Below are 12,451 nucleotides of genomic sequence, written 5' to 3' on the forward strand. Positions count from 1 at the left end.
CACAAATCGGGCCATTAGATTCATGTTCTTTGAAATGTGATTATCATGATTCTGTAATGAAGTGTTTAATATTTTCTGTGGGATAATGGTCTATTCCTTCAAGTGTATGGGGTTTCCACATTTCATAATTGAATGCAATTAGTATTTTTCCAGATATAAAGCACTGAAGCTCAAGTATATAGGTTCATAATATGTTGAAAAGAATTTAAAATTATGCACATACTATTCTTCTGAAACACAAGCTGCCTTTTAAAAGAGCTGATTTGAGGGAAGGAAGAAAGAAGAGTGTTCACCCCCCAGGGCCCGGGATTCCATCTTCTCATGTTCCCAACACCAGAAAATTGACTTTCTTTTATTATTTTTTTTTTTTTACTTTCTTTTATACCCAGCACTCTTGCCTGTACCTTCTAAGGGTTAAGACACAGGAGAATTTCAGAGTATTTTTTTACCCATAAAAAACATGGATACATGGCTTGACTTACCAATGAATTGATGATAAGAACTAATTTCAGGGGCAGCCCAGGTGGTTCAGCGGGTTAGCGCCACCTTTAGCCCAGGGCCTGATCCTGGAGACTTGGGATTGAGTCCCACGTGGGGCTCCCTGCATGGAGCCTGCTTCTCCCTCTGCCTGTGTCTCTGCCTCTCTCTTGCTCTCTCTGTGTCTCTCATGAATAAATAAATAAATAATAAAATCTTAAAAAAAAATAAAGAACTAATTTCAGGCAAGAGTGGTACCTTTTTTTTTTTTTTAGTGTCCTTCAAAACTAGAATATCATATGCCTCTTGAGAAAAAAGCACTTTGAAATATTGTTAGTGTTTGTTTTTTCCTTAAATATCATGTTGATAACAAGAATAGCCATTTATTAGTGTTTACCTCACGCAGAGGCCTGTTGTTAAGTCCTTCAGAAGCATGATCTCATTCCACCCTCTCAACAACCTTCGACCCTTGGAGAGAGGTGTTGCCCGCCTCTCTAGCTTGACCTCAAGTGTTCTGCATTGGTCCGAATTCTTGCTGGGCGAGTGGTGGCACCACGGCATTGGACACCTGTCGATCTGTCCGGCTCTTCAGTGTTCATGTGACCGACTCTGACTTTGTGTCACTAGGGCTTATGTGGCAGCAGTAACAGCAAGAGAGCTAGCTTTACATTCCATCCTGGAGCAGAAAAACAAGCATGTTTCATTTAATGACAAGCATGCTGTAGGTTCATTAGAAACTCTCTGTTGTCTCTTGTGCTATATGAAAATGTCTTCCCAGACTTATAGTCTTATCTTTATGAGCCAAAAATTATCAACAAGGCTTTGGCAATTGTGGCATATTTCTGTATATTTTTTTTATTTACAAGAAATGGCATTCCAATTACACTGAGATGTCCCTGCGCTTCGCGTGTAGTGTAATAGCGTAAGAATCTGACAGCCAGGGATCCCTGGGTGGCTCAGTGGTTTGGCGCCTGCCTTTGGCCCAGGGCACGATCCTGGAGTCCCGGGATCGGGTCCCACGTCGGGCTCCTGGCATGGAGCCTGCTTCTCCCTCCTGCTGTGTCTCTGCCTCTCTCTCTCTCTCTCTGTCTATCATAAATAAATAAATAAATCTTTAAAAAAAAAGAAAGAAAAAGAATCTGACAGCCATTTATTTCCATTTCCTCCTTCCCATCCTTCGTCTTACTGTTGCTGTACATTTTAATTCCATACGTTATAAATCCCACAATATATTGTTACTGTTTATTTTTATTTTTTTATTTTTATTATTTATGATAGTCACAGAGAGAGAGAGAGAGAGAGAGAGAGGGAGATGCAGAGACACAGGCAGAGGGAGAAGCAGGCTCCATTCACCGGGAGCCCGACGTGGGATTCGATCCCGGGTCTCCAGGATCACGCCCTGGGCCAAAGGCAGGCGCCAAACCGCTGCACCACCCAGGGATCCCTATTGTTACTGTTTTTGCTTTTAACAGTCTTTTGCCTTTATTAAGCCAGTTTTATTGAGGTATAATGGACATACGATAAACTGTACATATTGGACACACGTCATGTTGTGACATTTACATGACAAGATTTACCCATGAAACCATCAGTGCAAACAAGATAATAGACATATCCATCATCCCACTGAGGTGTTCTTATGGCTCCTTTGCAATTCCTACCTCCTGTCCTTCTCTCTCCCCTCCCATTCCTCTTCCCCGTCCACCCTCACCCCCATCTCCAAGCAAACGCTGATCTGTTTTCTTTCGCATTAGATTAGTCTGCATTTTCTAGAATTTTATATAAGTGGAATTACATAAAATAATTATGCCGGCTTCTTTGATTCAGCATAATTATTCTGAAATTCATCCATATTGTTGTGAAAAATCAGTAATTCATCCTCTTTATTGCTTAGTAGTGTTCCAGTATGTGAATAATGAATATGTCACAATTTGTTTCTCCATTCACCTGTGGATGGATATTTCATTTGTTTGGGGGTTTTATTATTATTATTTTTAAGATTTTTATTTATTTGACAGAGAGTGAGAAAGAGAGAAAGTGAGAAAGCACAAGGAGGGGGAGGGACAGTGGAAAAGGGAGAAACAGGCTCCCCGCTGAGTAGGGAGCCCCACATGGGGCTCGATCTCAGGACCCTGGGATCATGACCTGAGCCAAAGGCAGACACTTAACCGACTGAGCCACCCAGGCACCCCTTGGATTTTATTATTTTAAAAATAAAACTGCTGTGAACATTTGTGCACAAATCATTGTTTCCTACATAATGCTTTTCGTTTTCCTTGGGTAAATATCTAGGAGTAGAATAGGTGGGTCATATACTAGGTGTATGTTTGTCAAATAACTGCCAAATTATTTTCCAAAGTTTTTATTTAACTTATGGTCTGACTAGCATTGCAGAAGTTCCAGCTGCTGAACATCCTCACCAACACTTGGTTTGGTCAATCTTGTGTGTGTGCGGTTTTAGAATTTTAGTTGACCTTAGTTCTAACTCATATTGCCTGTTGATAGGATTTTGAAAGTGGTGATGGTACATAGGGAACAATGTAGAGAGCTTCTCTGGTGAATCAACATCCCCCTTAAGCTTTCTGGACGACCATAGACTCATCCAGGGTGGGCCATTCCTTATTCCTTTGGCCAAGGTGGCACTGTTGTATCTGGAGTCCGTGAGCACAGCTGAAGTTCCCAACTCCTTCCTTGCAAATTTCTGGATCTCTGTACCCAAGGGGGCACATTTCTTGAGGCTTACTCTGCAGAGTGCCTGTGAATGTTGGTGGGGTACTCTCCAGTTGCCATCCTGGCAATGGCAGCATGGCCCTTCTTCTTAACCCTCCTCCTTTGTGGGACCCAATCTGCCGGGCCTAGGTTGGAAAGGAGGAGCATAAGGGATTCTCTTGGCCAGTCTTTTAAATTTTGGACATTCTAAGAGTAAGCAGTGTAGTAGTATCTCATTGTGACTTTATTTTGCATTTCTCTGTTAACTAAGATTATTGAGCATCTTTTGTGCTTATTTGCCATTTGTAGATTTTCTTTGTCTTTTTTTTTTTTTTTTTAAGATTTATTTATTTATTCATGAGAGACAGAGAGAGAGGAAGAGACATAGGCAGTGGGAGAAGCAGGCTCTCTGCGAGGGGGTACTCAATCCCAGATCCCGGGATCATGCCCTGAGCCAAAGGCAGCTGCTCAACCACTGAGCCACCCAGGTGTCCCCCATTTGTATATTTTCTTTGGTGAAGTGTCTATTTAAACCTTGTGCCCTCTTTTAAAAATTGAGTTGTGTCCCTATTCCTGTATTTTGAGAGTTCCTTATATAATCTAGATACAAGTCCTTTATCAAATATCACAGATACCAAGTCCTTTATCAAATTTCCAAATATGTGTGTGGCTTGTCTTTTTATTCTCTTAACAGTGTCTTTCAAAGAGCAGGTGTTTTTGATTTTTATGAAGTTCAGCATATCAATTTTTTTCTTTTATAGATCTTGATTTCAGTATGCTATCTGAGAAATCTTTGCCTGAACCAAAGCTGCAAAGATTTTTCTCCTGTATTTTCTTCTAGAAGTTTTAAGTTTTGGGCTTTACATTGAAGTCTAATCCAATTTGAATTTCTTTTTGAATATGGTGCGGGAGGCACAGATTCAAGCTTATACGGAACTCAGTTGTTCAGCACCATTTGCTGAAAAGGCTGTATTGTATTAGTTATCTATTGTTGTGTAACAAATTACACCAAAACTTAGTGACTTAAAGCATAAAACAGTCACATTTTTTTAATCCCATATCTCATGATGCTCCTTTTGTTTAAATTAATTTTTTTCCTCTCTGTGTTTCATTTTAGTTATTTTCTTGTTTTGTCTTCAATTTCACTAGTCTTTTTTTTTTTTTTTGCAAAGGGTCTGTCCCATACAATCTAATTTTCAGCTTCCAAAGCTCAAGTCTTTTTTAATAATCTCCCGTGTTTCTACTTAGCTTTTTGAACATATGGAATACAGTTATAACTGTCTTTATGTCCTCTGCTTGTTCTAACATATGCCTTCAGTTCTGAGTGGGTTTCTTTTGATTCTTCTCGTCATTTTGGATCATGTTTTTCCATCTCTTTGCATGCCTGGTTATCTTGGATTGCATACTAGACACTGTTGTAAGTTTCACTTTGTCACATGCTGGATATTTTTGTATTCCTACAAATCTGCTGGAATTTTGTTCTGGGATGCAGTTAAGTTACTTGGAACTGATTTGATCTTTTAGGTCTTGTTTTTATGAGTTTTTAGGGACATCTGAAGCAGTACTCAACCTAGGGCTAATTATTCCCCACTACTGAGGCAAGACCTTTCCAAGGACTGTTCTCCATGTCCTGTAGATTATAATGTTTTCCCATCTGGTGGGGGCAGGCATTATCCCCAGCCGTGTGTACGCACCTGGCACTGATCCTCTAATCACTGTGGGTGGTTCTTCCCCCAGCCTTGGATAGTTTCCTGACATTCACCCACTGAGGAATATTTTGCCAAACACTCAGGGGCCCTTCTGCAGATTTCCGGAGTGCTCTCTGCTCAGCTCTCTCCTTTTCAGTACTCTGTCCTGCAAATTCTGTCTGCTCTGCTTTTCCTGGATGGTCAGCTCGATCTCCGTAACTCAGGAGGTCCACCTGGCCCCACGTCAGTTCTTCCTCCCTGTGCCATGACCTGGAAATTCTCTCAGGCAGTAAAGCTGACACAGTTGTAAATCTGTTGTTTTGTTTTGGTTTTTCAAGTGGGAAGGTAAATCCATTACTCTCATCTTTCCAATATTATAGTTTTGAATAATTTACAAGTGTTTTAAAAATGCGTTTGAAAATCTTTTGTATCTTTTTTTGGGGTGCCTGGGTGGCATAGTCAGTAAAGGGTCCGGCTCTCGGTTTTGACTCAGGTCCTGATCTAAAAGTCTTGAGATCGAGCTCCAGATTGGGCTCCACAATCAGTGTGGAGTCTGCTTGAGATTCCCTCTCCCTTTCCTTCTGCCCCTCCCACTCATGCTCTCTCTCTAAAATAAATATATCTTTTTAAAAATAATTTAAAAATAAAATCTTTGATATCTTTTTTATATCTCCTTTTCTTCCCCCCCTTCTGATCTCTCATTTTAAAAGGAAACTACTTGAATATAGACTGCCTAGTTTAGAGACCTGGACTCATCTCCTATTAGCTAGAAAATCTTGGAAAATTCGTTTGTATTTCATTAAAAAAGTAGAGATGACAGTAATATGCATTCATTCCGATGGTGTGATAATGAGATGAAGTACATAACAGACGGTGGGGATGTAGTCAGCAGATACACACTAAACATGGAACAGAAGCTCACCCTTCGTTAATTCTCGTGTCTCGTGTTCTATCGTTCACCCTTCAGCTTGCAGGTTTGTGTCTCACCTTCTCCCTGGGGTGTTTTTGTGCCTAGATCTGCTCTGGCTGCTGTCATCCTGACAACAACACTGACCGGCCGGACCGTTGCCATTCCTCAACCTCGCCAGAGATCCATGTCTGAGAGTGACACGACCTATGTTGAAAAGGACAGTTTCATCGAGCCCTACGCCACCACCTCAGAGCTGAGGCTTCAGTAAGAACCATATCGCTGGCTCTGTTGCTTCTCTGGGCAGAGGACACCCAGCTCGTGTGTGTGTGTGTGTGTGTGTGTGTGTGTGTGCGCGCGCGCGCGCATGCTTGTGGTTGTGAATGGAGCATAGTACTCAGCTTTTCATCACCACTGTCTACAGGTCACTGTCTTGGGATATTGGTTGCTTTTGACTCATATCAGGATTTTCTCTAGAGTGGCTCTTACTAAATTAAGGCTTCTGAAAGCTCTGGTGGTTTTCAGAGAGTGGTGAAGTCAGTGCCACCTTCAGCCCTTCGCGGGATTCTCCTGTGCCACAACCTAGGTGCGAGAGTTGTCACCCACCACTTCCCCTGTGTCCCCTCTCTGAACATTTCATGCTGCTCTTACCTTCGGTATTCATGTCTACTATAATCTTCTTTCTTTTTTCAACTCATTTTCTCTGTTGCTTGAGCCTGGTGAGAGCCAATGTTGGGTTGGGTGGTCAGGAAGGTTTCCTCCTGGGGAAGAGAGCATTGAGCGCAGAGCTGAGGAAGGAACAAGGTGTGCCTGGGAATGGCTCAAGGGTCTGGGGACGATGGCCAGTGTGGGGCTGGGATGAACCTTTGAGACAGAGAAGAAGGAGCATGACACGTGATCCATGTGAGCAGCTGAGGGAAGAGGTTTGTGGCCGGGTCAGTGGGTGAGGTGGGTAGAGGCCAGCCTGGTCATGCCTTTGGTGTTTTGTTCTGAGGTTTGGTCCTCTCCACCCCTTCCCGCTAGGAGCCCAGGAGGACACAGGGCTTTAAGGGCTTATGGGGTGGGGCTTGGGGAACACATAACCAGATTTGCCTTTTATCTGTTATCTTTATTCAGTTTTGTTTTTTGAGGTCTTTTTGCATACCTTTTTATGAAGTCTGATCTATCAGTCTTTGTAGTTTTTGACAAAGGCCTGAAAAGAAACCTGAAAGACCTTCCCTATTATATGAATGCTCACTTATTTCCATCTACAACATGTTAATATTTTTGGCTTTCACATTTTAATATTGACTCCATTTTGAGATATTTGAATATAGCCCGTTTTTCTTCTGGTAAGAATTTTGCTGTAGCTGCATAAGAACTAAAGATGAGGAAAGGATCTTAAACTTCACTAGAAAGAATGAACAGATAAGACCATCAGAGGAAATCGGGAAACTTTGACTCAGGGGGAGGGCTGGATTAGCCACATCGTATTTAAAACACATAGATGAAGTAGTGAAAACAGTAGGACTGGTTCCATGATAGAGAAGTGCCCACGGATACCCTGAGGGAACCCGATGTTTGCAAGCATAGTGACTGTTTCATAAAGGCAGCCTCACAGAGCAGAGGGGAAGGAAAGAATCCGACAGTATAGAGATTGGCAGTAGTAGAAAAAAAAAAAAAGATCAGCTTTGAGCCTTGGCTAGTTCAATATGCCAAATAAATTACTCTTAAAATATTAATCTGTACATACACATAAATAAGACCATGAAGTCCTATAATCAGATCTCGGAGATGCCTGCTATGTCCTTCTAAGCTAAGAATTTAAAAGGTAAACAAAAAATTTTAATTATCTATATGTTAAAAAAAACTTACACAATGAAATTAATAGAATAGGAAAAATACTTACAGTAAATGCAAAGTTTTTAACTTTGTAGATGCAAAAGTTATTGAAATAAGCGTACGAGAAGCAAAGGAGATCCCTGGGCAAAGGACATGAACAGACAGTTCTTCACAGAGAATGGACACAAATACATGGAAATAATTGTTTCAATAACAAATGCAGATTTACATAGTGAGATTTAAGTTCTTTTGCCAAGTTTTGGAAAATTGTTACTAATGTAGTCACAGGGTGGGGAGGTGACTGGTGAAGTGGTTTTGTGCAGTATGCTTGTAGATCCCCAAAATAGTCACACCGTTTGACTCCGTAGTTTACCATACAGTTATTTGGCTCATAAGACGGATCCTAAACGCAGAAGAGATTGATTATCTGCACGCAGATGTTATTTGCCACAGTGATAATAGGGCAAAAACCTAAGTACAGGGAATGGCTGACTAAACTGGTGTATCCACTTGAGTCTTGTCTTTTAACGTTTTGACTTTAGAAACGTGTTACCAAAGAGGCACATTGTGCATGTAGGCAGTGATAGAAACTAGAAAAACCGACATAAGAAGCTAGAAAGAAATGCTGAGTTTACGAGGAGATGAGATAGTGGATGACTTAATCCTTAGCAATGTGCACAGAACACTTTTGTGGTGGGGCCTTGCAGGTGGGGCATCTAATACATATATATATAAAAAATACATATGAAAACAGTAGGACTGGTTTATATATATCTATGTGAAGTGTTAAGTGGCTCACTTGTTTATTTGTTTGTTTATTTTGCTCTCAACCTTCCGATACAGACCAAGTTGGCAGGATGAGACAGGAAGAAGGACTTCTTTGCCATCCTTTGAAATGCTGGGCTACGCAGAGGACGAGGACACGGACACAAACCTGTCGTCCAGCGGCAAGGAGTCGGAGGATGTCAGCCCTCACAAAGAAGGGGGAGGTCCCCGTGATGCTGTGTATGCCGTGCCCCACAGAAATCAGGTGTCGGTCACATTCCAGACTTTCTTTTGCACGTTGACATTAGCTTACTGTAAATTGTTTCGAGTGCATTAGCAAGGATTTCCTTTTCTCTTTTGCTTGAGGGCTGATTTTCTGAACATGGGCAGTCTCTTTTTTTATCTGGTGAGGCAGCAGTTTCAGGCTCCTTCCTTTATTGTCCAAAGACTGTTCCTTCACCTTCAGAGATGAAGATAAACATCTTCACGTTGTTAATGTATATCTCCATCCAGTGCTAGTAAGCCTGCTCTTTTCTTTCTTTCTTTTTTTTTTTTATTGGTGTTCAATTTACTAACATACAGAATAACCCCCAGTGCCCGTCACCCATTCACTCCCACCCCCCAAGCCTGCTCTTTTCTTGACCCCCAGAGCTGCTTTTCCTGTCAGTTTTCCAGTATCAACATCCACGTTGCGACCTTTCTTCAAACTCATGCCCCACAAGAGGAATAGCCTCCTTTACCTCCGTAGTAGCTGACATTCTTTGAGCGCTTACCATACGGGAGTCTTTTTTTTTTTTTTTAGATTTTATTTATTCATGAGAGACATACACACAGAGAGAGGCAGAGACACAGGCAGAGGAAGAAGCAGGCTCCATGTGGGGAGCCCGATGTGGGACTCGATCCCAGGTCTCCAGGATCACGCCCTGGGCTGAAGGCAGATGCTCAACCACTGAGCCACCCAGGCATCCCCATACGGGAGTCTCTGTTGTAGGCTCTTTCCCGCAGTTATCCCCCACTGCCTCGGTGAGGAACGTGGTACAGAGAGGTTCCGGAGCCCATTCCTCTGCCACTGCCTGAGCTGCTCTGGTTTCAACTCCATGCTCCAGGGTTTGGGAAACTAGATAGTACTGCTTCTTTAATGGCAAAGGCAGTTCTGTAATTTCTTTTTCTTTTCTCGTTTTTCATCGTCACTATTAACACGTTACAGTGACGTACCCACATTTACAGCATCAAATTATACACAGAGTGATTATGTTTCTATTACTGCCCCCCACTGTATTGAATCATATGTTCAGTGGTCCTAGGGAGTTTATTTTGAGGAGACCTTCGGTGAGCATTTCACGAACAAACCATCAGTTTCTAACACATGCAGACTGTAACATGCAGCATGAGGTTTCTCTATGGGAAAAGCTCTGAAGCAGGCAGGTGGTGGCCGAGCCTAGAGTAAGTTCTGCCGCAGGGGCCCAGGGGAAGTCCGTCTGCCCTCGATCTGCGGACTTTCTGGCTGGTATTTTGCACTGAGGTTACAGACAGAGTTGTCTATCACTCAACTATTTTGGAAGTAAAGCTTGCCACCCCATTTCCCATAGAAGAAAGAGATTATAGTGACCTAAACAGTCTCCTCTGTCATTAGCAGGATACAGATTTTATTTTGTAGGCACGTGTGTCATGGTGGCTTCAGGACCCATGTGCAATAGGGAAATTTTGTTTTAGTTTAAAATGTGAAAAGTAGAGCAAGACAACTATTAATATCAAGCATTGATGAGGTTATACAGGAGCCCTCTAATGCCGGTGGGTGTATGAGTTGGTACTCCCACCTTGGAAAACTGACATTTCAGTTTATATTAAAGCTGAACATGTTTATTTTCTACAACCCAGCCCAAAAAGAAAGGAAAAAGTAAAAAATAATATAATACATAGGTATTCTCATTCTCCAGAATGAGTAAGTATGGACATCTTATCTTTTCTTGTCTCAGATTTTCTTTCTTTCTTTTTTTTTTTTTAATTTTATTTATTCATGAGACACACACACACACACACACACACACACACACACAGAGGCAGAGACACACACAGGCAGAGGGAGAAGCAGACTCCATGCAGGGCGCCTGACGTGGGACTCGATCCCGGGTCTCCAGGATCACGCCCTGGGCCGTCGGTGGTGCTACACCGCTGAGCCACCCGGGCTGCCCAGTTGTCTCAGATTTTCTAAAAAGAAATGAAATCATAGTTTGGGTTGAAATCTTTGTCTCCCTCCCTGGAAGACAATCAGCTCTTAGATTTGGAATACATTCTGGAAGTCTGTGTTTTAGCTCTTTTACTACAAATAAGTCAGCAAATAAATACAGCCCAACTTTTTTTCTTAATTGTAAATAGGTCACCATAGCGAACCAGTCATTTTACCCCTTGGCTTTTTTTCACTCTGATTGCAGTTTTGAGATGAATCCACGTTAACTTTTATATCTACGTCCTACCGATGAGCATAGAGGTTATTTCCTCGCACATTTGGTCCATGCACCTGTGTGTGCTGAGGGTCGCACCAGATCCTGCCAGATTGTTCTCCAAAGCAGTTTTTTTTTCTTTTGCCTTTCAAGCAGCAGCATATGCATGCCGGTCACCCCATTTCTGTTCATCCCAGCTGACTGGAATGCCATCCTTATACAACCCAGGAACCAATTGCAATTGGAAGGGCTCATGACGGTCTGCTTTGTCCTGGCCAGTTGCAGATGGCATGAACGAAAGGGCCCTTTGAGCTGGAAAGGGATTTTGATTTCCCACAGCCTTATGATTGTGTTTTTTTGGGAGGGGGGTGAGGAGAGGGTTAAAGGGGTAACACAATAGGTGGAGGGAGACACATTGACATTTTCTGAGCATTTAATATATGCTAGGCAGCTTATATGTATCATCTTATTTACTTCACATCCTTGGGGTTAAGTGTGTAAAGAAACATGGTAAGTGACTCGCCCAAGGTTGTTACCCAACCAACCATCCAAGGGCAGAGGCAGGCTTCAGACCAGGGCGACCAAGTTTCTCTGTTTAGAATTAAAATTTGTGTTTGTAGTCCTTTTGCCTATTGAGACTATTTCTTAGACATAAAGCTTTCTTTGAAACTGGCCAAATATTCTTAAATTGATACGATTAAAGTATATCCCTTTTGGGGAAAATGGGTGTGTAGAGCCTGTAAGAATGCTATTTGATCGCTAGATGGCACCAGATCCGAAGGAGATACTGCCTGTGGGATACCTTTAATGTCAAAAGGCAAACCTGCCTTTTTGGTATTTATTATAGACACTCTGTAATCTGAGGTAAATAACTTACAATTTATATCCTTTTTTATATCCTTTTTTATATCCTTTTTATATGAGTCGTTCATAATTCCTTTAAATAATTTTCAAGACTAGAAAGATAAGGAAACAGAGCAACCCAAATCAGGCAATTTGGATTTAAATCTATACCTCATGCCTCTCTCTGTGTTTCAGGGTAGTTGGGCAAACATCTTCATGTGAAGTGTGCACCCGCTCAGAAATGGCCTAACATGGAAAGCAAGTCTTGTTTTCAGCAGATTTCTTATTGGTGCCACCCAAATGTAAGGCTGGAGAGGAGTGGGGGGGCGTGGATTTGGGGTCCGTTCATGCGATGCTAGCATCCAGTGGACAGAGCAGTGCCCTGAGCATTCAGAGACCTGAGTTCAAGTCCCCGCTTCTCTACTTCCCAGTCATATGGCTTGGGTAAGTCAGATAACCTCTCTGCACTTATAGAGGACTGTGTTAGGGAGGACACTCTGCCTGGGTAGGTCAGCAGTTCAACTTGAATACAATTCCTGAGCATGCAGCGAGGACCAGGCATCGTCCGCAGTCACACAGTAGTGATAAATCACATATTATTAACATTTGTCATAACCGTGATTATAGTTAATCGATCACAGTTATGATAAATGTTACAAAGGAAGGGTGCAGGGTGGAATGAGACCATGTCTGCAGGGGCGGTACCTTTCTGAGAGGACTGCAGAGGGAGACAGCAAAGAGTTGCGAAGGAGCTCCAGTTGCTTGCTTCTCCGTTTGAGGTCACTTGATCCTTCTGTCTG

At 42.2% G+C, this 12,451-nt stretch overlaps 1 protein-coding gene and 1 long non-coding RNA gene across 9 annotated transcripts in view; one reads left to right on the top strand and one right to left on the bottom strand.

Annotated features, from left to right (window-relative positions):
* CEP89 (centrosomal protein 89) overlaps nucleotides 1-12,451 on the top strand; it is a 74,683-nt gene that overhangs the window by 2,623 nt on the left and 59,609 nt on the right. For 4 of the 8 annotated variants that reach the window (XM_077855987.1, XM_077855978.1, XM_077855988.1 and 1 more), the window contains exons 3-5: nucleotides 5,890-6,048; nucleotides 8,446-8,632; nucleotides 11,852-11,953. In XM_077855987.1, the coding sequence (XP_077712113.1) occupies nucleotides 5,890-6,048; nucleotides 8,446-8,632; nucleotides 11,852-11,953 (448 nt within the window). Of the gene's footprint in view, nucleotides 1-5,889; nucleotides 6,049-8,445; nucleotides 8,633-11,846; nucleotides 11,954-12,451 lie in introns of those variants that run through there. The other 4 variants (XM_077856001.1, XM_077855993.1, XM_077856005.1 and 1 more) reach the window with 2 other exon arrangements.
* On the bottom strand, nucleotides 763-7,784 carry LOC144288559 (uncharacterized). Its single transcript, XR_013356507.1, has 3 exons — nucleotides 7,670-7,784; nucleotides 6,433-6,542; nucleotides 763-1,153 (listed from the first exon to the last, which is right to left on the bottom strand). It is a non-coding gene; the product is annotated as an uncharacterized LOC144288559 (long non-coding RNA).

The sequence above is a fragment of the Canis aureus genome, chromosome 1 (genome assembly GCF_053574225.1).
Source record: "Canis aureus isolate CA01 chromosome 1, VMU_Caureus_v.1.0, whole genome shotgun sequence".
In the NCBI taxonomy this organism is placed as follows: Eukaryota; Metazoa; Chordata; class Mammalia; order Carnivora; family Canidae; genus Canis; species Canis aureus.